Here is a 27,914-nt window from a genome sequence, read left to right on the forward strand (position 1 = left end):
CATTGGCTTTGCCTTTATGTTCATAGTTTTTGCTGAATCTGTGTTTCGATTTACTGCTTGCATTTTATTTTACAACATTTATGCCCAATTCCCAGGTTTTTATTACTAACTGATTTGGCTTACTGACCTTTTTCCATATTTTTATCTGACATGCTTCATCAATTCCACCTTTAAGTAACATCATCTGCACCTTTCAAATGTGCTTGCTGGCAAACGTCTTCCATGCTCATTTTCCACCATAAAGCTCAACCTGAGGAAAAGAACAGACAGAGTGAAAGCCTGGCCTTGGGCAGGGAGAGGACAGCCTCTCCCTGCTACTGGCACAAATTCAAACTCCTACTTTTGCTGGCTTTCTTTACTTAGATATGGCACTATTCAAACTTTTCAACATGATAAAAATGTGGTGGTCTATGTACATACCTAACATTTTTTACTCTCTCTCAGTTCGTTTTGCCTAACCAGGCGCCACTTATGTAACTTTGCATCTAAACTGAAGTTTATTCAAGCAATATTTTTTTTACTTTGATGGTGAAGCTCATACAAATAAAACATCATTACAAACATACCGCAGAAGGACAATGGTAATTGTCATTTCACAAGAGCCCCTAAACAACCAATTTAATTTAATGTGAGTCAATGTAAAGTATTACACGTAGGAAGTAAAAATGTTAGGTTTGAACACACAGTGGGACGTCTGAAAATCGAGAGTACCCCTTATGACAAGGACTTAGCAGTCGACCTCCAGTCAGTGTTCAGAAGCCATTAAGAAGGCTAACAGAATGTCAGGTTATATAGCGCCTTGAAATGTGGACTACAAGTCACAGGGGGTTCTGCTCAAGCTTTATAACACACTGGTGAGGCCTCATCTGGAGTCCTGGGTGCAGTTTTGGTCTCCACGCTACAAAAAGGACATAACAGCACAAGAGAAGGTCCAGAGAAGAGCGATGAGGCGGATTGCAGGGCTACAGGGGATTAAAAGTTATGAAGAAAGATTAAGAGAGCTGAGCCTTTACAGTTTATGGAGAAGGAGATGAAGAGGAGACCTGAGTGAAGTGTTTAAAATTATGAAGGGAATTAGTCCAGTGGATCGAGATGGTGACTTTAAAATGAGTTCATCAAGAACACCGGGACACAGTAAATTTTGCACAAACCCTCATTCATCGTAACAACAATCAAGTTGTTACAAGTGGCAGGTGTACAGAGGCTACCTGCTCAGGTGCTGCTGCCTTACACCTTTCCCTGAGGTGAGGTGCTACAATGCCACGCATGATCTTTTGCTCTCAGTTGCAGAGTGTAGTCAGATAGTCCTGAGCACAGGTGGTGGGGTCTCGATGCGTCAAGCTGCTCTTCTAACCAATGCAGTTCTGCAGCTTCATGATTGCAAATGTAAAAAGCTGATTAGGATGCTCCATATATGGATGTTTCTGGGCGACATTCTAGTCGCATTACATGTATGCACATTTACAAGGTGATTGTGAATTATAAATGCAAAGTGCGTACGGCAGGTTTTATAAATCTTTTTTGTTGTATGCATTTTCCCGTATTTGTTTTTTTGGTGTGTGTATATTTTCACACTTGAGTCCATGCAAAGATTTGAAATATGAGGCCCTTGGTCAGCCATTACATGGGACATTCTTTGATGCGAACTGTAAGCCCACAGATGGGCAGGGTGCGGCACATGTATTATTACTGGAACCTGCTTCAAACACCAACCGACAGGGAATAAGATGTTCTTTGCTTTTAGTTTTTGTAATAATTTCCAAGGCAACTTATACTATTGCTGCTGGATTCACTGACAATTTGCAGGCAGTATAATGTTTATTGTTGTTTTATAAATCACTTTAGTGGTATTGCTCAGTACACTGTAAATTCTAGCAAGAGCAAACTCCAGCAGTGACACAAAACATTTAATCATGACAAGCAAATGTTGAAAGGAACAGAGAGAAAGCATTTTATACAGTGTGAATGGTATTGTGTAATTAGCCCTTCTGTAGCTTTTAAAGGACTGTGAACAAAGTGGGCTGCTCTAATAGCATCTGCAGGGCTCAAATGATGTCAATAATACAACCATACAAATCAGAAAATAACCACAAGGCGAGACAAGCAAAGGGAGCACGACATTGAATTCAATCGAACAAAAGGAAAACGGCCTTCTGCCTCTCTGGGCTTTACAGGGGTCTTTTGGTGGGGTGCTTCACCTATGTATTCATCACAAAGCCGAAAGCAGAACTCTTTTATTCAGCTCCCATTTTTCTTTCCCTCTCTTTTCACCTTCTCTCTTGTCCCTACTTACCTACCAGTTACTCACTTCTTGAGCACTTGATTGTGTGCAGCCACTTAAATCCACACCAGGGGTGCTTCTGAGGCAATTGCTGAGATGGCTCCCAGGATCACCTTCTGGTGTCTTCTTTCCAGAGGTTCTTTGGAGGTCTCTCATCCACTGAGGTATACATTTTATTAAAGAAAAAAAAAGCAGTGTGGTCTGTGCTTCATAATATGCAGTTGGAGTCCAAATATATAAACTAGACCTTCTTGCCGCCAACTATCAAATTCTCTCATCCTACAGTCTGGTCCTTTAGCCATTTCTTCATTTCAGAGGGTAAATACTTCTGTGAAAGATCCTCCACAAGTGCCTGGGAGATGAAAAAAGAAAGCTTTTTGGTGTTTTATGACCCCTATGGTAGTGCTGCCTTTTCACAGTGGCAGGACATGTAACACTCCAATCATGACGGCTTTATTTATATTCTAGGCCTCTGCCTAGTTCTGTCTTTGCCTTAGTATATGGCACCTGCCTGCTTGCTGGCACCCTAGTGGAGCTCACTGGGTGCTACAATAAAAACAGAACACATGAAATGGCCTGATAAGTCAGTGTCAGAGCTTGGTCCGCATTGCTGGCAGTAAGTCAAACCCGTTTCCAGTGAGAGTTGGACTCCGCCAGGGCTGCCCTTTGTCACCGATTCTGTTCATAACTTTTATGGACAGAATTTCTAGGCACAGCCAGGGGGTCCAGTTTGGTGGACTCAGGATTGGGTCACTGCTTTTTGCAGATGATGTTGTCCTGTTTGCTTCATCAGGCTGTGATCTTCAGGTCTCTCTGAATCGGTTCGCAGCTGAGTGTGAAGCAGCTGGGATGGGAATCAGCACCTCCAAATCCGAGACCATGGTCCTCAGCCGGAAAAAGGTGGAGTGCCCTCTCGGGGTTGAGGGAGAGATCCTACCCCAAGTGGAGGAATTCAAGTATCTCAGGGTCTTGTTCACGAGTGAGGGATGAATGGAGCGTGAGATCGACAGGCGGATCGGTGCGGCGTCCACAGTAATGTGGGCTCTGCATCAGTCTGTCGTGGTGAAAAAGGAGCTGAGCTGTAAGGCAAAGCTCTCAATTTACCAGTCGATCTACGCTCCTACCCTCACCTATGGTCATGAGCTATGGGTAGTGACCGAAAGAATGAGATCGCGAATACAAGAGGCTGAAATGAGTTTCCTCCGCAGGGTGTCTGGGCTTTCCCTTAAAGATAGGGTGAGAAGCTCAGTCATCCGGGAGGGGCTCAGAGTAGAGCATCGAGAGGAGTCAGATGAGGTGGCTCGGGCATCTGATCAGGATACCTCCTGGACGCCTCCCTGGCGAGGTGTTCCGGGAATGTCCAACCGGGATGAGGCCCCGGGGAAGACCCAGGACACGCTGGAGGGACTATGTCTCCCGCCTGGCCTGGGAACGCCTCGAGATTCCCCCGGAAGAGCTTGAAGAAGTGGCCGAGGAGAGGGAGGTCTGGGCATCTCTGCTCATGCTGCTGCCCCCGCGCCCCGACCTCGGATAAGCGGAAGAGGATGGATGGATGGATGGGATGGATGTTTAAAATCATAAATACTAATTCTGCAATTCCTTACCAGTATCCAACAAGCTTTCTTTTGACATTTACTGCTGATGTACAGAATATTAAGGATTAAACACAAGCACCTTTAAATCAATTTGTTTCTATGGTGTACTGCTTAGGGCACTTGACTTTATTTTATTGGTTTAATTCTTGCCTTTGATTAATGGTGTGACCCTGAACAAATCATTTAACCTGTCCAGGGTTCAGTTGTTAAGTGTAAACAGCTTTGCCTTGTAAGAAGTAGGCCGAATAAACAATAATAATTGTTACAACAATGTAACGATACAAATCTTGAAAATATTTTCTGAACTCAGTTTGAACTTCAAACAATTCCACCCACAGCCCCTTCGCCGCCTCTGCAGCAACAATCCATGCTATGTATATTTGGCTGTATGTCAACATCACAAACTACTGAATACAGTAAAACTGCACTGTAGTGCCATCAGAAGATCCCTAAAGAGGCACTCCCTGTTACTAGTGCTTTAGTGTCAGTTGTATACCAGGGAGTGCATCTGTCTTTTCTTAGTTTCCATCTTAAGCCGAAGTCACATTAGCTGAATTGGCAGATAAACTTTTAGAGCAAAAACCTGGAGATGCACATAAAGAACAAAACAAAACAAAAAGGTACAAAGCAAACCAAAACTGAGGCCTCATGAGAGGCAATAAGTGCAGTCAAAAGAACAAGAGGGTCAAAACCAAAAGTACACCCAAGAAAAGAGCACAATGATTAACTTTGAATACATCAGAGTTTTGGTATCTGCAGACCGGATAAGGATTTTCACTTATAGTCAGCCAGTCAGTCATTCTCCAACCCGCTATATCCTAACACAGGGTCTCGGGGGGTCTGCTGGAGCCAAACCCAGCCAGCACAATGCACAAGGTAGGAACAAATCCCAGGCGGGGCGCCAACCCAATGCAGGGCACACACACACACCAAGCACACACCAGGGACAATTTAGAATCACCAATGCACCTAACCAGCATGTCTTTGGACTGTGGGAGGAAACCCACGCAGACACAGGGAGAACATGCAAACTCCACGCAGGGAGGACTCGGGAAGTGAACCCAGGTCTCCTTACTGCGAGGCAGCAGTGCTACCACTGCGCTACCATGCCATCCATTTTCACTTATAGCCACCCTCTTATCCCACTGCATCAATTACACAGGAGTCCTGACCTTGGGGGCCACATGCCTAATGACAGAAAAAAGCAATGGCAGCATTTGAGGACCTAAAATCATACCAAATCATGACAACCTCTAGTCATAGGGTATGTTAGACTTGCTGACCGAGGCTGCTATTTCTTGTTGTCAGACCATGTCAGTTTACATGGCTGTAAATTGTTGGGCAAGTCGAATTTAGTGATTGTGTGCTGCCTTTTTAGCTCATCTATTTTTCTGACAGCCCAAGCTAATAATGTGCTGCCTGAAGGAGCTGCTGCCCATTGGAAGTCTTCACAGGCACAACTCCTTTTTTATTTTTATTTTTTCCATTCTGTTGCGCTGTGTAAAATGCAAGACATCAGATAGATGAGCTTCTCTTCTGTTAGTATTTGTGAACAATCATTGGTAATCAGCAGCTGAATAAAATTGATGAATACGCATAAAAAATAGCAACATTCACTGAAATTTCTCTACCTTAATAAAGGGAGAAGTGTCTGTGTGTCTGTCTGTGCATCCGTCTCTGTCATTCACAAACATTAACACTGCCTTTATGAATCCCATACCAAATGGCATATAACAAAGACATATATGCATTGCATTTATCATTCCAACAGATGGTGCATTGCAAACATTTGTAGTAATGCATTTTATTACCGCACATTTGTGAAGTGTCATCTGCATTGCATTTTACTGCTACATGCGTTACAAAACAGATGGTACACTGCAGACTTTAACGCTGAGGTCTGTGTTGATTACTTAGATTTCAACCTGTCTTACTCGGGTAGCACAGCTAGTATCTTATATTTTAATATTTTGTCATTTCTTTTTTCTTGCATTATTTTGTACTGTACTCATGTGGGGTTTTAAAATGCTTTGTGACGGCACTGAATTAGGAAGGTGTTACATACATCAAAGACCACCTGACAAATATTTGTCAGTGCATTATTATTACAATGCAGGGTCATAACAGAACATTCTCAAGCTTTCTTAATTCAATGTAGGGTCACAGGGATTTTTGCTTATTCTAGAAGCATCAGGTGTAAGGCAGAACCCAAACCTGAACAGGGGTCGATCAGAGTGCCTGGCCATCTATGGTACAGTGGTATACTCATGGGCCAGGCCTATGAAGATGTGTATTGTGGTAGTTAGTGGAAACTCTGACGATTTATACATGTTAACTAGTACAGAGGTGTTAACAACAGTATTCTGAGAAAGAATTATTGCATGCTTTCCTATGAAATCAACTTCCTTTTTAATGATGTACTGTAGGAAGACACTATAGGTTCATAACATAGCTGAAATTCATTCCCTGGATGGCATACTCAGGTGTGTTATCAAACCAAATATTAGCCAAGAAAATGTGTTTATATTCATAATAGAAAATATTCCATAACAGCAATCTCAGATTTCACTTTTTGCCAGTGTGATGTTAAATGCAACACCCTCAAACCTGCTTAATCCAATTTAGAATCAGCACTCACGCGACTCAAGGCAGGAACCAGCTCAGAATGGGGTTCTAGTCCATCACAGGCCCAGCCTGCACTTGCTCAAACAGGACCAATTTAGATTGATCATGGGATGTCCAAGAAAACATGTAAACTTCACACAGGCAACAACTGGGTATATGATTTGAACCCAGGACACTGGCTTCAACAGGTAGCTGCAATGACCACTGCGACACCCCCAAGCCATGTTAAAGATAGCATGAAATTAGATGATGTGTAAAAACATAGAACCTATTCCAGACCGCCCACTAAAATGTATAATACACATATTTCCATTAAATCAATGGTTCCCCACCTTTCTTACTTCCCACACCCTTAGAAAATGTTTGATTTATGGTCACACCCCCTACAACTGCAATGTCACATCTGAAGATGAAGAAGTCAAATTTCTATTTTTGAACCACATATACTGTAGTACTGTGGGTGAACAAACTGAACTCAAAAAAGAAGGTTTTAGCTCAGTGCATACAATTCAAATATACAGTAAATTGAGCAATTTACCTTTAAAAAACTCAATAAACTTCTAAATGTGTCTCCTGTGAAACTTAAACACTCACTTTGACGTTTAAGAGATGGGGATATCCAGTGAGGAATTGATAAGAAATAACATACGATCAACAATGAAGGAGTTTGGAGGATTGGAGACCCCCATGAAGCAATGGGTGCTGGTGCAAAACTAAACAATGGAACACCGTCAATGAGCTTTATCCCCAATGACACCTGCACTACAGTTCAAAAAGGGATGCACTGCACAGTTAAAATTGCTGCGCTACTGCCAGGACCGCCAACAGGAGAGATGGGCCGAGTGTAAGCAACAGATGTTGCATCCAATTCAGTTCCCTTTGTCCTCCAAAAAACAAAAAATGTCAATCCAATCTCAAAATTGGTGATCTTTCTTATCAGGGCTTGCACAGAAATCAATACTAAACCTCACTCTTCTCTATGGATCATTACAAGGTCCAAAATTCCATTCTCTTATTCAACTTTACAAACACTCTTGACACAGAAAGAGACCCAAAGGAACATGCATTTCTGTTGCTCATTCCCAGGTGACAATTGCGAGTGTAATGCTTGATTCTTTTCAAATCATAGAAGAGGAGCACCAGCTGTTAAATGACGACACACTGCAAGACACCGTTTGCACCACGAAACAGTCAGACAACTCACCTCACTCAATTCTGGTAAATCGCAACTCAGCCTTCCTGTTTGTCATATCCCTTGAAATGCCATCTTGCAGCCCCCTGGGATTGCGGGCATCCCAGGTTGGGAACCTCTGTATTAAATAGATATAGATAATACATTAAAATTTGAAACAGGAACATACTATATATGTCAGCTGTTTAAAATTATCCAGACATCATAAACTGCACTCTTATAATTTTGAACAAATCACTTAAAAATATTCTTCTTGTTAAGCAAAGAAGTTGCACAAGGCAAAGCATATGGCTGACATTACCTTGCTCAGGGAGACAGTAGAACTGGAAACGGAAGACACATGGAACTGATCTGAGTGGACCATACACATGACTAATACTGCTGTTTTACTTGTACCATCTCTCTTCATTTTATTTTAACAAGTAGTGCATTATTTTAATTATAACACAAATCAAACAGTTGCCATCAGCACCTACAGGCCATTAATTAAATACACGTTAATGTTCTTTGAGAACTTAAATTACTCTGGAAAATCTAAAGTCCTAAATACATTAGAAAGTTTATTAATGTCAAGGTCCAAAGGTGCCATCCTACATGAGAGGCCAAGTAGAAGGTGCCTTGGCAGGGATGCCCAGCTGGTGTATAACAAAGGAATACTCAGAAATAATTGTTCTGAGGCTAAGTTAATGAAAGTGCAGTGAAAGAAGCAGGAGCAGATGTGACGAATTCCCCAAGCTGAGGTGGCAGCACTTAAGGCCATCCTGCATACTGTACGTTACTGACGGCCCTGCAGAGTTGCAAATTCCTCTCAGTAGGCTTTCAGGGGTGCTTGGGGCTGCCAGTAGGAGCTCTGGAAGGATGGGCTCTGGAGTTTTAAAGGGAGAGGTCTGGCCTGGAAGACATTGTGGTAATCTTACCAGTATAGGACTTAAAAGAGACCACTGACCACAGGCCCTGTAAGCTTCAGGTGGGTATTAGCAAGGTTAAGGATTTACCTGACTGTCTAAAAAGATGATAGAGTGGTAGATGAAGTATCTGTGAGTGCCATGCTGGTGGGCAAGTGGACCAGTCACCTCCTACTATGACAACAAAATGGTGTTTTAAATAGACCCAGAGAAAGTATAGTTCTTTATTATTTTATTGTATTTTTGCATTCCTGTAACTGCTTGTGATCTGCCAAAGCTCATGGGTACTTATTTTTTGATAAAAAATTATCATTCATCTTGGTCTTATTGGTTGTTTCTTAGTTTGAGGTCTGCTTCACAATACATGCCACAGGCTACAATATTGACTAAAGCAATTTATAACTCCTGGACAGCTACAATATTTCTGCACTGGAATGAAACGTTTTGGATGTAAACTTTTTTTTTTGTAGTGTTTACCAAAGTCAGCACTAAACAAATAAATTAAATCAAACCTATTGGTTTGAGAATTATGAAAAGCTATAAGGTACTCTTGATACCTTTGATTGCTATGAAAGCACCTGCCTTAATGTTCACGTCTTATTCAACAGTATGCAGCCTGCAAAATACAGCGATCAATTTAAAAAGCAATGCTAGACACGAGAATGCCAAATTCACCGCCTCTGCACCGAGTCAAAACCTGCAGACGCGGGTCAAGTGGGACCTCAAGTACCGACTGGCTGTACTGTGACTGATATGTGACAGTGTCTCCATGCACATGACTTTCCTAACTGCTGGCACAAACAAGTGTCTACGTGTCTCTGGCTGACAGTTCTCAGAAGTCTCCCTTACTCCCACTGTATATCTAATTGGTTCTCTACAGCCTTTAAATCAAGAAGACGTATTAAAAGAAATGATTGGACTCTTGTCTCAAGGCTTGTCATGTGAAACCTCAGCCTCAACAGTTTCTGGAGCTGTCTTACTGTGTAAGTGTCTGAAACGCACACTTTTGTCATTCCAAATAGGAATATGTCAGCTTGATTTTGCCGTTTATTAAATTTGGCCATGACAACAAAGTAAGCCTGGTAGATTAAAAATGCATTTGATACTTTAACGCAATAAAGTACTGTGTATACATCAGCTGGCATTTAGCAGGGATGGCTCCATGTAAATTGCTGAAGGCATTCATTTAAAAATGCCCAAATTCCTTTTATGTTTTCTTCTTTAATAGCATCTTAAATAGGATGAGCTGATACCTGGCAGCAAGACTCAAATAGATTTCAGAATTGGTCAGATAATCTTTCTGTAAAATTTTATTCAAAGTTTCCAACAAAGCCACAAAAGCAAATAAAACACCAATGTGATTATGCTGCAGATATACAAAGAAATTGTTGAAAGCCCTGGTATCTGACGCGAGTTATTTTAATGTGTGATGTGCACTTTTAAGAATTTACAAAGAAGGTGCCCCCTCTCTAACAGATGACACTTGGCCCATATTAATAACCATCTCTGCTTATACAGATTCAGAAAACGTGTAAATGATTTTATGAATTGTCTTTCATGGTGGCACAGTGGTAGTGCTGCTTCCTCGCAGTAAGGAGACCAGGGTTCACATGTTGGGTCCACCTGTGTGGAATTTGCATTTCTCACTATGTCTACATGGGTTTCCTCCCTCAGTCCAGAGACATGCAGGGTTAGGTGGACTGGCGATGCTAAAGGAGCCCTAGTGTGTGTTTGGTCTGTGTGTGTGTGTTCACTCACCGATGGACTGTCACCCTGCCTGGGGTTGTCCCTGCCTTGTGCCCAATGCTTGCTGGGATAGGTTTCAGCCCCCTGCAACCCTGCTCAGAAATAAGTGGGCTTAGAAAATGGAATGCTAATATAAATATAAATTTCCCATTGAAGTGGTTCTAATATGTGAAACTGTCTAATACCCCCTACCCTGTACTATGACACTACCTTTCAACCTTCCTCATAATCATCCATAATGTGCTTCAAATGCACATACACTCTTGCTGCTTAGCGTTCCAAAAATGACTTTTAGATGTCACAGTATCTGAAATGACATCCTGCTTTATGGTCACACATTCTTCCTAATAATAATAATACATTTATATTCCTACATTCTAATCTTCTCCAGCGTCCATACTGACCACCCAAGCCCCAAAGTTACCTACAAAATGTGAACCTTAACTTCATAAAGGCCACAATTGCATCATATTTCTATTCATGTCAGTCTTTTGATCTGTGTCTAATTCATGTTTTTAAACATAATTCAGTCCTAAAATATATCTCAATTTTAAAATGGAAATATGAGATTGCCTTTCCCAGGATGAATTATCTGCATTGTGTCTTGAAATTTTATGCATAAGAGGCATTCATAAATTCTATTAAAATTTTAGCTAATTACGAGTTTTGAACTGGTTAAATGGATGTAAGCAGTCAGCATTTGAAGATGAGCCACACTTGAACATGGATATTCATTGTGTTACCCCTAAACCCGGGTTAGCACATCAGCCATTTATCACATGTCTATTATCAAGAAAAGAAATAAGTGACTTCAATAGCAGATGTTTGCAGTACTGGACAGAATAAACCCTTAGCATCTTACATGTTAAGAAACAGAGAAATGTGCAATAAGTTGCTATTGAAAAGAAAAATGTACCCCATTAGATAATTCTGAATGTGGAAAAATCCAGGCCTTATTAGGCAAATGAGTTACTTTATACCTATGGATCTGGCTGTTAGATCCTGGAGACAAATTACAGCAATCGCTAGCCTTTAGATTATTAACTCACAAGACCTGGGTGTCACAGCCTCATTTTTTTGTTTTTGTTTGATACACTCATCTCAAGACTTGTTCTTCAGTTCATATCCCAGCCCCCAGATAACATTCAGTCAATATGGCTTGGCTCTCAGCCCCTTTTGAATGTTTGTCTTAAGGTTATGATGCAGATGGTTCTCATCAGTTCTCATAATACAAAATAACAAAATACATAATTAAATTCAGGGTTGCAGAAGGCAAAACTGGAAATTACATCATCACCACCTGATCAAGGTCCTGTGCAGCCGCCAGTGATGTTTGAATGAAAGCAGACATCTCAACTTGTCACAACACCAACTGCATCATCCTCTAAGATGAAGCTTAAAAAAATAAATACAGAACAATTTAAAGACATTTATGTTAGGCAGAATGCTAAGTAGGAGGTGGACGGTCTCTACAAACCAGATTTTGGTTTTTTTTCTCTCAAGCTTAACTGCAGGGTTTTTTTTACATTTTTTCTGGCCACACTGGCCATCTGATCTTATCATCATACTGTCATTTAGAAACTAAAAAAACAATTCAGTTTTTAAGGACACTTCTCTTCTTCTTTCGGCTGCTCCCGTTAGGGGTCGCCACAGCAGATCATCGTCTTCCATATACTTCTGTACTCTGTATCTTATTCTGTTACACCCATCTCCTGCATGTCCTCTCTCACCACATCCATAAACCTCCTCTTACACCTTCCTCTTCTCCTCTTGCCTGGCAGCTCTATCCTTAGCATCATTCTCCCAATATACCCAGCATGTCTCCTCTGCACATGTCCATACCAACGCAATCTCGCCTCTCTGACTTTGTCTCCAAACTGTCCAACCTGAGCTGACCCTCTAATGTCCTCATTTCTAATCCTGTCCATCCTTGTCACACCCAATGTGCAAATCTTAGCATCTTTAACTCTGCCACCTCCAGCTCTGTCTCCTGTGCCACCGTCTCCAACCCATATAACACAGCTGCTCTCACTACCGTCCTGTAGGCCTTCCCTTTCACTCTTCCTGATACCCGTCTGTCACAAATCACTCCTGACACTCTTCTCCTCCCATTCCATCCTACCTGCACTCTCTTTTTCACTTCTCTTCCACAATCCACAAGTATTTAAAAACTCATCCACCTTCGCCAACTCTACTCTTTGCATCCTCACCATTCCACTGACCTCCCTCTCATTTACAAACATGTATTCTGTCTTGGACACTTTGTCTTCTCTTAATTACTGTATATTATATTATGTGTACTATTTATTCATTGTTGTATGTATCTAAATTTATTTTTTTTTTCTTTGCATGTAACTACTTCATCATGGAAAAACTTTGAGCTACATTCTGTAAATGAAAATGTATTATAGAAATAAATGTTGTTCTTATAAGGTAGGAAACTGTCTTAGACAATGTGACTGTCTCTTGCAGGACCCTCTCACACATATCCACAACTCATACCCACACAGAGCCAATTTGTAATCACCAGTTACTCTAATATGCACATGCTACAGGAAATGAACTACCTGGAAGAAAACCCAGGCTCAGGTAGGCCAGCCAATACCGCTCCGATGCAATAGGGGGCTCTGTCACTAACCATATTTCCAGTTTCCACCACAGCTCCACCCAAACCCAGGAGATGACACCTAGTCCCACCCCCACTTCAGCTTCTAAACCCCACCCCTTTAGGGCTCAGACTTATCTAACCAGGTGGCCTACTGAGGGAGGTCATTACTTTTGGACCCCACACAAGATGGAGCTCTCTATAACATGTCTGTGTTCTAGCTTGTGCCTTGACACTGTTTTTCTTTTGTTTAGTTTTACTGTTACGCAGCCAGGTAGGCTATTTTCTTTATTAAGATGGGCTATCCAGTCACATACTCCAAACCCTTGGACGTGGCTCGTGAATTCTTCACATCTCATAAAGACACAGGGTGAAATGCCAACTCCACAAAATTGCTCATCACGGCCTTGTCCACTCTGGACCTCTAATCATTCCCTGTCTCTGATTGTCAAACTAACTCACTCGCCCCTTCACTACCTAACAGGTGATGAATGGTGACTATACTAGTGTAAAATGGCTGTTGGCACATCATCCAGGTGGATACTGCACATTGGTGGTGGTTGAGGTGGCTCCCCACTGTCTACGTGAAGTGCTTTGACTGCCTAGAAAATATAATAATGTAACTATCTAAGTGGGAGGAAAGCCAAAATACCTGGAGAAAAGTCTACAAAGTAATTAACTGGACTGAGAATGAAATTCAGTTGAAGCTGTAAGGTTCTAATGGCTGTGCCACCTACAAATATACTTAATTACATATCTGAATGCAGAAGCACCATACATCTTTTAACTGTGTTTGACATAGACATCTGTTCTGGTGCTACAGGACCTGTCTGATTTAGCTGGCTAGTTAGTTTTTGTGTCCAGTCCATGGCAAGGCTGAACAGGTGAGAGTCTTTCATAAGGGATACTAAACTCGGGTACCATATACAACTGAAAGCCAAATCATTATCAATTCATGTATACACACTTTAGTGTAAAAGCTTCACAGATTTTCTTATATGTATTCTCTAAATATTGTATATGCAATTGAGCACTGCTTTTTGCACTTATTATGAAAATATATGTTTCAAATTAGCCATTTACTGCATTTTCACTGTGGTTGTGTACTGGGGAAATGGCATTGGTGCAGGTGATGTCGACAAAGTAAAACAAACTGATTAAAAAGGATACTTTAGTCTTGGGAGTCAGGCTGGAGGAAGTGGTAGAACAGAAATCACTCAGGAAGTTGCTTACTATCCTGGACAACGACTTTCACACCCTGTATGAAGATTTGGCTAAACAGACGAGCACCTTCAGTGACAGACGAGAGGCACTATGTAAGGTTGTTTATACCTTTTGCCATCAAGCTCTGTAATGAGTCTCCCCTCGGCTAAGCTGTTGTTGTTCTTTGTGTTGAATGGCACTGAGCTAGACTAGCAAATATGCCTTCAAACTCGGCCTAAATTGTTTAGGACCTGATGGACGGCCAGAAACATACTACAAAATTTTTTAAAAATGCAAAGAAAAAAAGTGTTTTCTTGTTGCTCTAATTAAAGTACAGTGTTTGATATTAAAATGCCATATTGCATACCCCAATAACATGTTGTTGCAGAGGTTTTCTTACTTCCAACAAGAACAGCTGAACTGGTACCTCCTCGGCTTTCTGAAAAGTCCCTATTCAGTTGCATACAATTTGATGGACAGACTTTTATTTGCTAAATGAGAGGAGTACTTAAGATTATGATAATTCTTTGTATATGTCTTTTGGTACCTTGTTGGTATACTTATGATTAGTCTTGTTATATGTGTATTTGTGGCTTTTTTGTCTTCTAACTCCTTCGGGATTAATACAGTTTCTGTTAAATCTATCCATATATATATATATATACATACGCACACACACACACACACACATTAAATAGTCTTTCATATCTATCTAATAATAATAAAAATAATTCTTTACATTTATATTGTGCTTTAATCACTACTCTCAATACACAATAAATTGTTTAAATTATTTGAAGTTATATTTACATGGATGGTTTTTCGAGACATTTCTATCGAAAAACAGCGTACAAGTATCAATACATTCTTCACAAAGTGTTAGGTGACAATACAGACCACCTTACCCCCTTTCCTCATTCTAATCAGAGCTACTTTGCATTGCCGACTCACAAGCACAGCTTCTATCCGCTACTCCCCATCTACCCACTCGCTGTCTCCGTCTCTGAGACGCCGCTGCCACGAACTTTGCCACGCCAGCAGGCATTTCCGGTGAAAACACCGCATGGCGTCACTAAGGGGCGTGCCATCGGCGAGCTCAGAGCGCGCACGTGCAGCGGCACATGGAAGCAGCGGCACATGGAAGCCTCCGCCCGCGCTCTGCGGAGACAGCTGCACAAGAGACGTGATCGGCTCGCACATGCGTACTGGTGGAGAGGAAGCTGACTCGGATTAGGCGAGGCAGGCGAAAGCAGTAGTGGGCCGTTCTGGTGATAAGTGATCGCCCGCCGTAGAGCCACTATTTGCAGCACGCGAGAGCCCTACTGACCGGAAGTGCAGTTCTTGGTAAATTGGCATACAATTCCCTTCTTTTAGGCAGAAGTGCGCTATGCTAGTGTAAGGAATCGCCGGTGTGGCACTGCTTACAAAATGCGAGAGCCGCTCTGATTGGAAGTGCTGCTGTAATTTGACATTGAACTAACTTATCTTATATAAGCACTATCACGCGCTTTAAGCATGGGAAAGGTGCCATATAAATGAAATGTATTATTATTTGTCATTCATTATTAAGTACTAGTTGCTTATAAACCGAATTTTTATCAACTATACTTTCTTAATGATGTTTAGCTTTCATACCTTTGTTTTGTGAAAGTAGAATCGTAAGGAAAATGATAAATTCAGGCCGCCGCTGTTTATTATGAGAGTAAAGTGTAGAAAGGCAAGTTCGGAGGTCGCAGGCGGTCACTTGAGGGCGAAGCACCTGTTACTTTTTAAACTTAATGTTTGTAGGTAGCCTGACCTAATATCATGCCCGGGGGCCATTGCTTATATATTAACTTTGGATCTCTCCAGAAGACGGAAGTTTTTCCAGGATTATTTAGTAATGTATGTCTTGCCACACACCACAGCACTCCGGGTTACACGTTATACCGGCTTTCGTGTTTTCCGTTAACAGTCACGTCAATCACATAAATATTTGATCACTAACCCCCAATCCCCACAAAGTAGGAGAACAACTAGAGATTATTTTCCTTGGATCATCAGGAACCGCTCTTTACCTCAGACTATAGAGGTGTTATTGTAAATAGCTCGTTTTCTTCTGATTATATAAAAATGACAAGTTTGAAAACAATATTTGAAACTCCTTGCAGGTTATCCATATGGAAGACTGTTCACATATGGAACTGTTGTCTCAGCACTAGATAATGTCTCCTGTACTTGATTTTAACGGAGCTTTCGCTAATATTCTCTGTCGAAGTACGTGTACACCACAACCCATATTTAGATGATAAGAGATTTGTGAAATACCAGCGGATTCCTGATTTTACAATGGTTTCTTGCCAAATAAAGTAACACAGACTAAGTTCAGGTTTTCTTACTCTGTTAGCATCCAGCCCTGCACTATACCTGAAAGATGTTTGTTGTGTACACATCTTCTCAAAGCTTAAAGAACCAACTTCATGTGCCAAAAACCCTTCCCATAGTGAAATAGTTCTTTGTCAAGTAATGGATCTAAAAGAAGCCAGACAATCCCGTAAAATGCCATTAGAGAAGAAATATTGTAAGAGTGAATACTGCTAGTTTGTGTTTTTTTTAAAATACGATTGTCATTTAAAGTATCATATTACTTTCACAATGTATTTTTGCTAAAGGATATTATGCAAATACAGAAATTACCTAGAATTAATTTTTTCCTTGTTGAAATGCCCACGTCAAGCAGAGTGTGATAACTGAGCCCATAAACTGCACAACATGGCCTATACATTTGCTAAGTTGTTGAAATGTAAACCCCAGAGTTACAGGGTGAAACCTGTATGGGGTATCCCCCTTAATCAGTCCGATGGCTTAGCAGCGCTCAGGGTATGACAATGTGAGAACAATCAGAGATACCCTCTTGGGGTGATGTTCACTGGAAGATGTCCTAAGGTGCTATTTAAATATGTCTAGATAGGAAGCTGTGTTTGTTGATTTGGTCTCAATGTGTAAGCATGAGTGAATCATTTCACCTACCAGTGTTCGCATTAAAGAAATAAAGAAAGTTACACAATCACATGTAAACCTCACCGTACATGTTTTGTGTATGAAGGCTCTATCTATGATTAGCAGGCCGCTGGTATATACTAGACCTCTGAATCTTTATGCCTGACAGTCCTCACTTTAGATAGATAGATAGATAGATACTTTAGTAATCCCAAGGGGAAATTCACATTTAGAAGTATACAAGCAGTTGGAGTGGTGTTCTCTACAGACAGGCGATTTTAAAAGTCTACAATCTAAAACACACACTTGCAATGAGAAGTATAGCAAAATGACACTTTTTTTATTGGGTAAAAGAGGTGTCATTTTGCTTGACTTCTCATTGCAAGTGTGTGTTTTAAATTGCAGACTTTAAAAATCACTGGTCTGTAAAGAACACCATCATAATGGCTAACATGGTACAACACCCTACTTCTACAAACACACGTCTAGGAATTGAGGAGTCTACCAGCGAGTTCCTGTGTGACAATAAGGTGGTCCATTAACCGACTAGTGCTCTGACTGCACTCTTAAAAATCCTGGTTCTTTAATGGCACTATATAGGTCTTTATTTTACTGAGTTGTGTGGTTTCTCATAGAGCCTTTGATGGCCAGAGCTCCATTTCATTCTGAGAAAAGTTCTTTGCATATAAAGTTGGTTCTTTATGCTTTGAAAAACCTCCATATATGTACAAAAATTAAATTTTTAATGTATGGTAGGCTTCAGGACACTGACAGATTAAGAAAACCTAAACTTCAACAGTGGTGTTGTATGTATGCAGCAAGAGTCCTTTTAAAGTCATGAGCAATTGGTATTTCACCGATTTGTTGCCGTCATGGTTATTCACACCATGGAGACTGTTCTAAATAAATAAATGGTTCTTTCTGTAACATTCATATGGATGAGTCTTTTTGGAACCAAAATGTTTCCCCAATGGCATCACTCTGAAGATCCACACTGGCACCTTTATTTTTCAGGGTGTGTGTGTAGGAAAACCAAATAAAGTGCATCTGCCATTTCTAAATCGCTTTGTGTTCAAGTGGCAACTCTTTAAATGAAATGTACTTTAGCCTTTTGTGCATTTTGTTGTGTTCCTTCACTTAAGTAAAGCGCACAGTACTGAGTTATAGACACAACCCTCACCTTTAAAAAAATAAATGTTTCCGTATCAAGCACTTCACTTATAAAAAGACGTGCTGTAGACATTTAGTTGTCTTTATGTTGGAAAAACAAGGCAAATTACTTTTTAAAATGTTTTGTATTGCACACCAAGATGATTGTTTATGTTCATTACAGTATGAGTATTTGTATATTACTTTAATGCCAGTAATTAAAATGTTTCATTTACACTGCCTTTATTACAAAAAATATTTACGATTTTGATACAGCAGGCTATTCATGCCTGAAGATTCTAAGTAACGGTTTCACTCTTAGCAAACACGGGCTTACCCTTCTAACAGCCTCATAATCAGCTCTTCTGTTTGTATTAGGTGAGGTGAAGTGTTCACAGGTGAAAAATGAAAAGTTACACACAAGAGACCTGCATGCAGTCATCATACCACATTAAAACAAGTGTGAACTAAAAGTGTGTCACTTCTTTTCAAACTGTACACTGTTTTAAATTAAGACTATTTTGGATTTGATGCTTGTGTACAGTCCTTGAAAAGTGTCAACTTCGCTTTGGATTTTCTACCAAGATAGGGTGCACCTCCCTGAAATATTCATCAAGTGCACGGACCAGGTCAATAAGCAGCTCTAATATCTGCATGAGTGACTGGTCTGGGCTAGAATGGGCGCTCCGACTTACTGCTGGGGGCTTCTCTTGTTGGTGAGAAAAAAAAAGAAGGTTATAGAAAGTGTGACATACATGTAGTGGCGATTGGGTCCACATGTAGGAGAGTAGGGACAGCCTTACCACCCAACCACAACCCCTCAATTACATTTTTTTTTCCTCAGTAAAGATAGGTGAATCCACCACATAGATAATGACCGCTTATATATTAAGAAAAGAAAGTAATACCATTATAACTGAAGAATTGTTTACAATGACAGGGTCAGTTATTAATATTGTAATGTCACTCCTTTAAGGGACGGGAGTGGTCCCATGTTCGGTGAGTTAATAAACTGGCACAAAGTTGACCAAGAGTTTGGATTTCAGTTTTTTTTGTCTAGGTAGGGAATACTAAAAAAAAGAAACATTTTAGATTGTGATTATGAAATTTCTTTTTAGCTTTGCCAAGTGTGAGTGTCTATTCAATGGAAAGTCAGTACCATGCCCCCTTTCTGTGCCATTACAGATTTTAAAACAGAACACTTAACTTTGGAAAAAGGTGAGAAGATGCGATCCATTACAATGTAGCGCCCGAAACTTCAGAGGTATGCTCAGGCCTCCCAATACCGAACATTAGATACGGTTTATTAAGAAAATGGAGATAACTCATCTGGAGAGGAAGAGAGATTTTTTTATTTTTTAAATTATCTTTATTGTATCAAAAAATAAAAATTGTAAAAAAATCAAAAACATTTTCCTTACAATAATTGTGTTTTTATGAGAAAGAAATCACCATAATCTGAACTGCTATATATATATATATATATATATATATACACACACACACACACTGCGGTGGGTTGGCATCCTGCCCAAGGTTTGTTTCCTGCCTTGTGCCCTGTGTTGGCTGGGATTGGCTCCAGCAGGTCGCTGTGACCCTATAGTTAGGATATAGCAGGTTGGATAATGGATGGATAGATATTGTGATGGATGGCCAGGGATCATGCCCTACCAGGAGAATGGCAATTTATAGCCTGGGACATGAGTGGTTCCGCCCCCCAGGGTTGCATCGGGCCACAAACTTGGGGTTTAGAAGCGCAAGCCTGTTGGGGACACCACCAGGGGGCGCCTAGACAGCTCTGGAAATGATCTGCAGCACTTCCGCCACACCCGGAGGTGCTGCCTAAAGAGGACTGGAATCACGAGCAGTGCTTCTGCCACACCCAGAACCTCTGGCAGAGGTTAATCGGGAAGCACCCGGAGCACTTTTGGGTGCACTATAAAAGTGGTTGCCTCACTCCATTCAAGGAGCCAGAGTCAGGTGGAAGAGGATGGAGCTTGCGGGAGAGGAGTGGAAGAGGATGGAGCTTGCGGGAGAGGAGTGGAAGCAGTTGAAGAAAAGAAAGAGGAAAGTATAGGACTGAGCATATTTGAGAGTTGGTGCACTGTGTGTTGTGTTGAAAAGAACTGAAAATAGAGAAAAGCCACGCAAAATAACACCTTTTACTGGCTAACTAAAAAGATTACAATATGCATATATATATATATACATATATATATATATATATACACACACACACACACAAACACCTAGGTGCGTCCGGAGGAAACCCATGCAAGACACGGGGAGAACATGCAAACTCCACACAGGGAGAACTGCGCCACCGTAATGGACGTGCAGCCTTCATTTAAATGTGACAATTAAGGAAGCCAGAACTGTGACCGCCCACTCTGAAATTTTGGGTCAGCTGCCACGCAGCCCGTACCTCAGAACTGAAGCGCTAAGAGATCATGGGGCATGTTTTTCATCCGAGATATGCGCATATCTTAAAAAAGTGTCATTTTATAACTCTTTATCAGGGGATGTGTCAGCTGACCCGGAATGATCTCCAAGTTAGCATCCAAGTGGGACTATTCAGCGGGTGGCTCTGGCGGAATCACGTTGATTAGTCACGATCGTGGACTGCACGGTGGTGATAATCATCAGCGCAGTGTACATGAATCCATGCATGAGGTGCCCCGTAATCTCCCAGGAAAGCGTAAAAAAAATCTGCGATTTGCAGAGTGAATGTTGCAAAAAAAGAAATTAAACGTTTTTTTTTTTCCGGAAAGCGTGCTTTTCTAGCGGCTAGACTCCAGCCTGACCCCCTCTACCTCTCTCTCTCTCCCCCTCCCTACTCCTTCCGATTCTGATCACGATTTGCGGAGGGGAGGGAGGGGGGGTATCCCTAAGGAAGCTGTCTTTATATATCTCTTGTTTCGTGACAGCTGGGAAGGAGCGCACGGGTTTCACGCCGCAGCCGGATCCTCCCCCCTCCTCCTCTTCTCAGGAAGGCGACGGGGCAGTGCGGAGGGGGGGCGTTGGGTAGTGCGCCACCGGCAGCGCTCGCCGACACGTGAGTCTCATGTGACGGAGGGAGGCAGTCACTTATAGAGCTCCAGACACAGACGTGCCTCCAGTCACAGGCGGCTTTATTTAACACGTAGCCTAATCCACCCACGCCGAAGCATTTATTCCAGCTCGCGGCTTCGCACAGCAGCAGCCGACTTTCCCGGGGATCTCGGTAGACGTCGCGCGCACATAAAACAAGCGGAGTTTCATCGGACTGGTACACTTGACTGCAGTGTCTTGTTCACTGTGAGACAAACCGAGGGCATGGAAAGGATTACCAGTGCGCAACCACCACCGCCTTGTCTGGTGAAACACGCGTCTCAGGACAGCTCGGACCTGGCGGGGTACGTGCAGTATTTTAATGTTCTAAGAGGAGGGAGGTCGGTGGCGTGCACTAAAGCGTTCTTATCTAATATTAATGTTTTTGCCTCACTTACCTTGCAGGAGCAGGATGGATTTTCCTCACATGTATGTCTACAAACCGAGAAGAGGAATCAAGCGCGGTGAAGACAGCAAGGTGAGTGCTCACCCTCGGCGCGCTTCCCGCCTACCCAAGGTGCACGCAGCTGCTCGCGTTAATGAAAACGAGACCGGCAGATGTGTTGAAAATAGACTTTCAACTTTCTGAATGAGTGTTCAGTAGAATATAGCGGGTTGGATGATGGATGGATGTTTAGTAGAAGCAAAGTATGGCTGGAGTGCGAATTGTAAACCCGTATATATATTTATTTGTCTAATGTAGGAAACCTACAAGCTGCCCCACAGACTGATCGAGAAGAAGCGACGCGACAGGATCAACGAGTGCATCGCGCAGCTCAAAGATCTTCTACCGGAGCATCTGAAGCTTACGGTGAGTGAAGGACACTGGACATAGCACAATAATAGGATGTGATTAACACGCTACATGGTGCCCCAGCGGAGCAGACAAGGCAAAGGTCGTGACTGCCAAGCTGGAGCCGACATCTAGTTGTCACCCTTAGTGACAAGTCGCAGCGGAGCCCGCAGAAGTAACCCTTCTTTACCTCCTTGATTTGCAGACGCTGGGTCACTTGGAGAAGGCTGTCGTCCTGGAATTGACACTAAAGCACGTGAAAGCGCTGACGACTCTCCTGGAGCAGCAGCAGCAGAAGATCGTGGCGCTGCAAAGCGGCATGCAAGTCGGTAAGAGCCCGCCTTTCATCGTCTTTTTGTGCGTTCTTCCATATGAACACATTTGTCTTATTAAATTGTTAATCGAATCCAGGTTTGCGCAATAAAAAAGTATTAGATGACCTTTATTGGCAGCAACGTTTTGCCGGTGTTCCTAGTTAAAGCTTCGGATTTAGTGCCACCAAAATAAAAGTTTAGCTGCACATTCCGGATTATGCGGGTCTGATTGTTCATGCATGCGTGCACAGATCCAGTTCTTCTATTTAAGGTATAAACCGATTTTTATGTTCTAGCCTTATGGACAACCTACACCATCACGAGATGATTTTCAGAACAGACTGGGCAATAACACAAATCTTAAAAGTGAAGAATCGCTAGTAATAGAAATCTTTTGTAATTCTGAATGCCAGAGGTACACTGTACCCCAGTCTGTCAATGACTTCCAAGATGTTTTATGTGACAGGTATCCTGAATAAGGAATTTGTTAGGTTTCACTAACTCCGATGTTACTTTTTCCATCTAGGGGAGCAGACAATGCCACTTCAGGACAGCAGTGAGGAGATGTTTCGTTCTGGCTTCCACTTGTGTGCAAGGGAGGTTCTGCATTTTCTGACAAAGCAAGAGGATGGCCAGCATGTCACACCTTCCCACATGATCAGCCACCTCCAGAAAGTTGCTGCTGAAATCATGCCCGAGACCCAGGGTTTGCGGATGGAGCGTGACAGTCAGAAAAGCCTGGATGCAAAAGACACATCTTCTTCTCCTCCCCAACCGATGAGTTTTGAAGGACATGGCAAAAACTGTGTTCCAGTCATTCAGAGGACTTACGTGCAGACTGGCAGTGAGCAGAGTGGCAGTGATACAGATACTGATAGTGGGTATGGGGGTGAACTGGAAAAACTTGAGACTAAGGCTGACCGTCACTACTGCAGCAAAGAAGATGAACTCAAATACTCATTCAGTGACCGGATAGCCACAATCAAACAAGAGACTGATGATCCACCAGCTAAAAGGGCAAGGGCCGGGTCAACAGAGGATAATGCTCTTTCTAATAAAGAGTTGTTGGGTATTCACAGTAATTTATTGGGATTTTCTTCACATCAGCCCCCTTTGTGTCTGCCTTTTTATTTAATCCCTCCTTCTGCGGCAGCATATTTGCCAATACTTGAGAAATGTTGGTATCCTGCCTCAATGCCAGTTCTCTATCCTGGACTCTCCAATGTGTCATCCACACTTTCAAGCGTTATGAACCCAGAGAAGCACCCCCCATCTCTTCTTATATCTCCAGGCATGGGCTCACCGCACACATCACAGTCTTCTCTGGACTCTCCAGCACTGCGTCAAGCTTTAAAGCAAACTTCACCTTTGAACTTAGAAACCAAAGACTGAGAACCTTTTACATGTAACACTATGAAATGAATGTTGCCACTGTCTATAAATAGGAGTGCCTGTTTGTCTGGGAGTCATTTAAGCTGGCAAAGCACTGGACTAGGCGCATGGTCAATGCTTACTGCGGCCAGTTAAAAAGTGATGGGCATGTGTATTCCAGCTAAGTGGCCCTTGCATCTTTATGAATTAAACAAGGAAAATAATGAGGCTGCCCAACAAAAACATTGGGGAATGGGGTTGCAGACATCTCATGCTGTGAACGGTGAAAGAGAAATTGTCAAAGAATGGCACAACTACAGAATCATTGTTTGTGTGTATATGTGTGTGTGTGGCCTACCTTGAGGAACTAAATATTGGGTGTTTTTAATTAAATAATTGCCACCCCTTTACCCCAGATTGTCAGGGCAACTAAGAATATTTACCTACCTTTTGCACTTACACCTTTGTTGAATGTAAGAATCCTGTAGATGCTGCTTTCAGCTTGACTGCTATAAATTGGAGAATGGAACAGACTTTTTAGCTGTCTTGTGCCATTTTGCTGAAGTATCTGTACTGCCCCAGACGTTAACACCAAAAAAACTCTTGTACTGTTTTATTTTATTGTTTTGTTGCGTGTCAGAAGAAAACACAAAAAGGTTTGGATTGGCAGTGACTATATTGTGACTTGACTGCGATAGGAAACTGGTGTGCGCGATGCTGATGATCATGCCTGTTAATCTGAATGCCCAGACTGATAAAGACTGTTTAAGTAGCAAACTTCCGAATTCATTTTGTTAATGTGTAATATTATCACCACATGCGTTTTGAGAGACTCAGTTCCACCGATTCTGAGGTTACAGGCCGTGAGAAGTGTGTGATGTTGTAGAGGCTCTGTGAACGACCAGGTTTCTTTCGCCCTTGGAACTGTATTTTGGGGTGGCCATCAGCCTGCCAGGTTACTGGCAATGCTGTCTGACCATTTAAGACACCAGTGCATTCAATTTTTTTTTTTTTTTGGTTTCTGTTATATATCATGTTGCCTTTTATTTGTAAAATATATATCAAAAGCCTGTCCAGTTTCTTTGTGTAAATATTTGAGTGTAAAGCGAGAGATGAATGTATCATTTTAAAACAGTTTAGTTTTGTATGTGGGAGCGGTACTTGGGATTTTTATTGCAGAAACAGAAGAAGGTTGTTTTATGTATATATTTTGTCTATAATTAAATGTTGAAATATATATATATAATATTAATAAAATAATTATTTTTCTTGTGCAACATTTAGTGTTGCTTTGTAAACAGAGATGCCCTTCTAGTTCCTGACTTGTTCTTTGAAGGTGTGGCACGTGTCAATAGTGGAGTTGTACGTAGAAGCATGCCAGTAATGTGGTTCCCAAGTAATACTAATGCATCACGTATTGCACAGAGTAGTTATAACCTCTTTTCTGGCCCAGTGGAGCTGAAGAATGCACCCAATAGCCATGCAATAATCTGCGCAATGCAACTCCCCTGACTGACTAATCAAAGTGAAGTTTTGTAAATTAGAAACGAAGAGGCTTTGGAACAAAAACTCTCTCAGTCCATATCCTTTTACAGCTCATTGTGTCCGCTTTCACATATGGATCTGGCTTTTATTTACTGAACACTTGATAACAAGTGGTTAAGAATTCAACCTTGTATACAGTCCTTTTTGTCAGTGACATGCATGGAAATCATGCTAAGCCAATCCACCATGTTCTATTCACTTACTTGGATGTAGTCTACAAAACTAGTTTCAGCAAGTGACGGGAGGTTTTTTACTTTACTGCTAAACTGCCTGCACACGGTAGCTTCATGCTGATAATTAATGTGCGGCTGTAAATCCCCCAAAAACATGAGCAGGTTTTGTAGCAGATGTTGCCTCTTCCTGATTTCCTGTTAGATTTCCAAAGAAGACGGGCATTTGTTTAGTCTCAAAAGACAAAAAGTGGCCATGAGCGTTTTACACATAAGTTCTTCACTAGTAAGAAATGCAGGGAACCAAACAGCCGTAATGTAAAAGAAGTCAAGTAAAAGAAACTGCAATAAATATGAGTCAAATTTATGTTTTATCATTCTGGGTTCCTATTAATCTTCAAAGTTTGGCTGAAGTTGTTTTGCAATAATCCTATTTAATGGCTACAAATAAAAGTGTTAATTTATCGAGAAAGCGGCAGTGCTCTCACTCTGATACCCAGGCTTCTAGGAAGGATCACTTGTAAATGCCACATACTTCCTCTGCTGGCTTGCATCCCAGTGAGACTCATGACCACAGTGTCACCCATCTTGCACACGTAATTGGCTGCTGCTGTCAGCGTCTTCATTTCTGGACACATCTCCTGTTCACAGCTCGCACTGAGCGTGTGATGTTTTGCACCATTCAGATTGCACAAAGCAGCTCTCTTTGGTTTGATGGATTCCTTCTTTGGGGGGTTATCATGGAGGGGGGCTTACAAAACAGAGTCTTGCTGTGGCTGAAACTCCCTTTCACCTGAAATCAATGTGATGTATCACAGAGTATTCTTTTGTTTTTGTTTCTTTTTAAGGGAAGACTGAACTTCTAATAATTATCATGGCTGACGTACTGAGCCTATGTAGATTGCATAGGAAGCATACCACACATGTTGAATGAGCCCATACAGTCCCCTGTAAAAGAAAAGAAAGCCACTTCTCCTCAAAGTCGAGGGTGCAAACGATATTCTGTTCAGTGGGGCAACTGCAGCTGAATGTAGTCTTAAATTAAAGAATTATGTGTGCAGCATTCAGACTGTATAAAACACAATTTAGATGCATACAGGTAAGTAACGCCACAAGTGCCATGGACAGCAGCTCTTCTGTGGCCGCTACATTAGAATTTGTTTTTCATCCACAAAGGGTGACCAGTCAGGGAATGAGTTTTTGTCATGAGCAGGATCCAATCTGGGAAAAGGCCAAGAAATAAGCACAAAGAAATCAGAGCACAATTGAGAGTCTGCGTTTTTGAAAATGTGCATTTTTGTCTATCTACACCACAACTCTGCAGCTATGTTTTCAGAAGTACACGGCTCTGGAAAGCATTTTCATAAGTGTCCATTTTCAAGAGTTGAAAACGCTGGGTTAGTGTGCCTAATATATGTGTTTCTAAATGATAAGGTAGCAGTGTGGACGTAGCCTGGGATGTACTGTAAAACTGCTGTTGTTAACTTACAAGCTGAGGTGTCATGCTATGAACCAGTGGGAATTTATTTTTCACTCGGTGTGAACAAAGTCTAATCTGAAGTAAAATGGTTTCCGAGACCAAAGACATGGCAAATGATTTCAGAAAGAATCCCCAGTTACTACTGTATATTGAGACAGTATTAGTGTCGACCACGAAGAAGGTAAATTACATCAAACTCTTAAGGCAAACACTGCCATTTAAAAAAAAGGTGCAATTGTAGCTGTTTTTTTAGGGCATCTTTAGAATTTTCTGCTGATCATGATAATTTAATGAATCTGGTTTAACTTTGTCTTGATTTAATGATTTACATTTTGTGAATCTGAGGAGTTAAAACATGCATATGAGAAAACTGTTAAACCACAAAAAAAGACCCTGGTATCAGTCTTTCTTTATGAATGCTTAACTCAGCCAATTGTATTCTGCTGAACCCTTCGTGGCCTTTATCAATGAATTTTAGTTTCCTCTCTTAGAACATATGAAGGATTCCAAATTAGGATTATGATAATTCATATCCACAACTGTAGTCTTGCACTATCAGATAGGTGTTAGAATAATAAATACATGGGAGATGGTAAAGTGTTGATGACCAACCAGGTGCTCCATTTAACATAAAACAAAAAATAAATAAATAAAAAGTCCAAACCATATTTCAGACATCAGGAATCCTTTCTGTGCCTTTCCTTCAGGCCTGTTTCAATAGATCTCTGCTGTGGCGCTCCACCCTCTTTGGATCTAGGCTCGTCAATGAATGCAGACTTCCAGGGTCTCTGTTCCTTAAAAAACTCCCGGGACAGAAGAGACAGATATTCCAAGGCAAAACCAGAAGTGACGTTAGAGCTTGTCATGGGAT

At 41.5% G+C, this 27,914-nt stretch overlaps 1 protein-coding gene and 1 long non-coding RNA gene across 2 annotated transcripts; one reads left to right on the forward strand and one right to left on the reverse strand.

Annotated features, from left to right (window-relative positions):
- Nucleotides 1-165: 165 nt before the first annotated feature.
- LOC120541510 lies at nt 166-15,159 on the reverse strand. The gene is made up of 4 exons (XR_005636015.1): nt 15,058-15,159; nt 7,706-7,811; nt 2,294-2,633; nt 166-250 (listed from the first exon to the last, which is right to left on the reverse strand). It is a non-coding gene; the product is annotated as an uncharacterized LOC120541510 (long non-coding RNA).
- A 5,957-nt stretch (nt 15,160-21,116) lies between these two features.
- Nucleotides 21,117-25,091, forward strand: bhlhe40 (basic helix-loop-helix family, member e40). The gene is made up of 5 exons (XM_039770773.1): nt 21,117-21,675; nt 21,776-21,848; nt 22,074-22,181; nt 22,369-22,492; nt 23,004-25,091. Exons 1-5 carry the CDS (start codon nt 21,596-21,598, stop codon nt 23,867-23,869), a joined length of 1,251 nt encoding a protein of 416 aa, XP_039626707.1. The 5' UTR covers nt 21,117-21,595; the 3' UTR covers nt 23,870-25,091.
- Nucleotides 25,092-27,914: the final 2,823 nt, after the last annotated feature.

Source organism: Polypterus senegalus, chromosome 12 (assembly GCF_016835505.1).
Source record: "Polypterus senegalus isolate Bchr_013 chromosome 12, ASM1683550v1, whole genome shotgun sequence".
Classification (NCBI taxonomy): Eukaryota; Metazoa; Chordata; class Cladistia; order Polypteriformes; family Polypteridae; genus Polypterus; species Polypterus senegalus.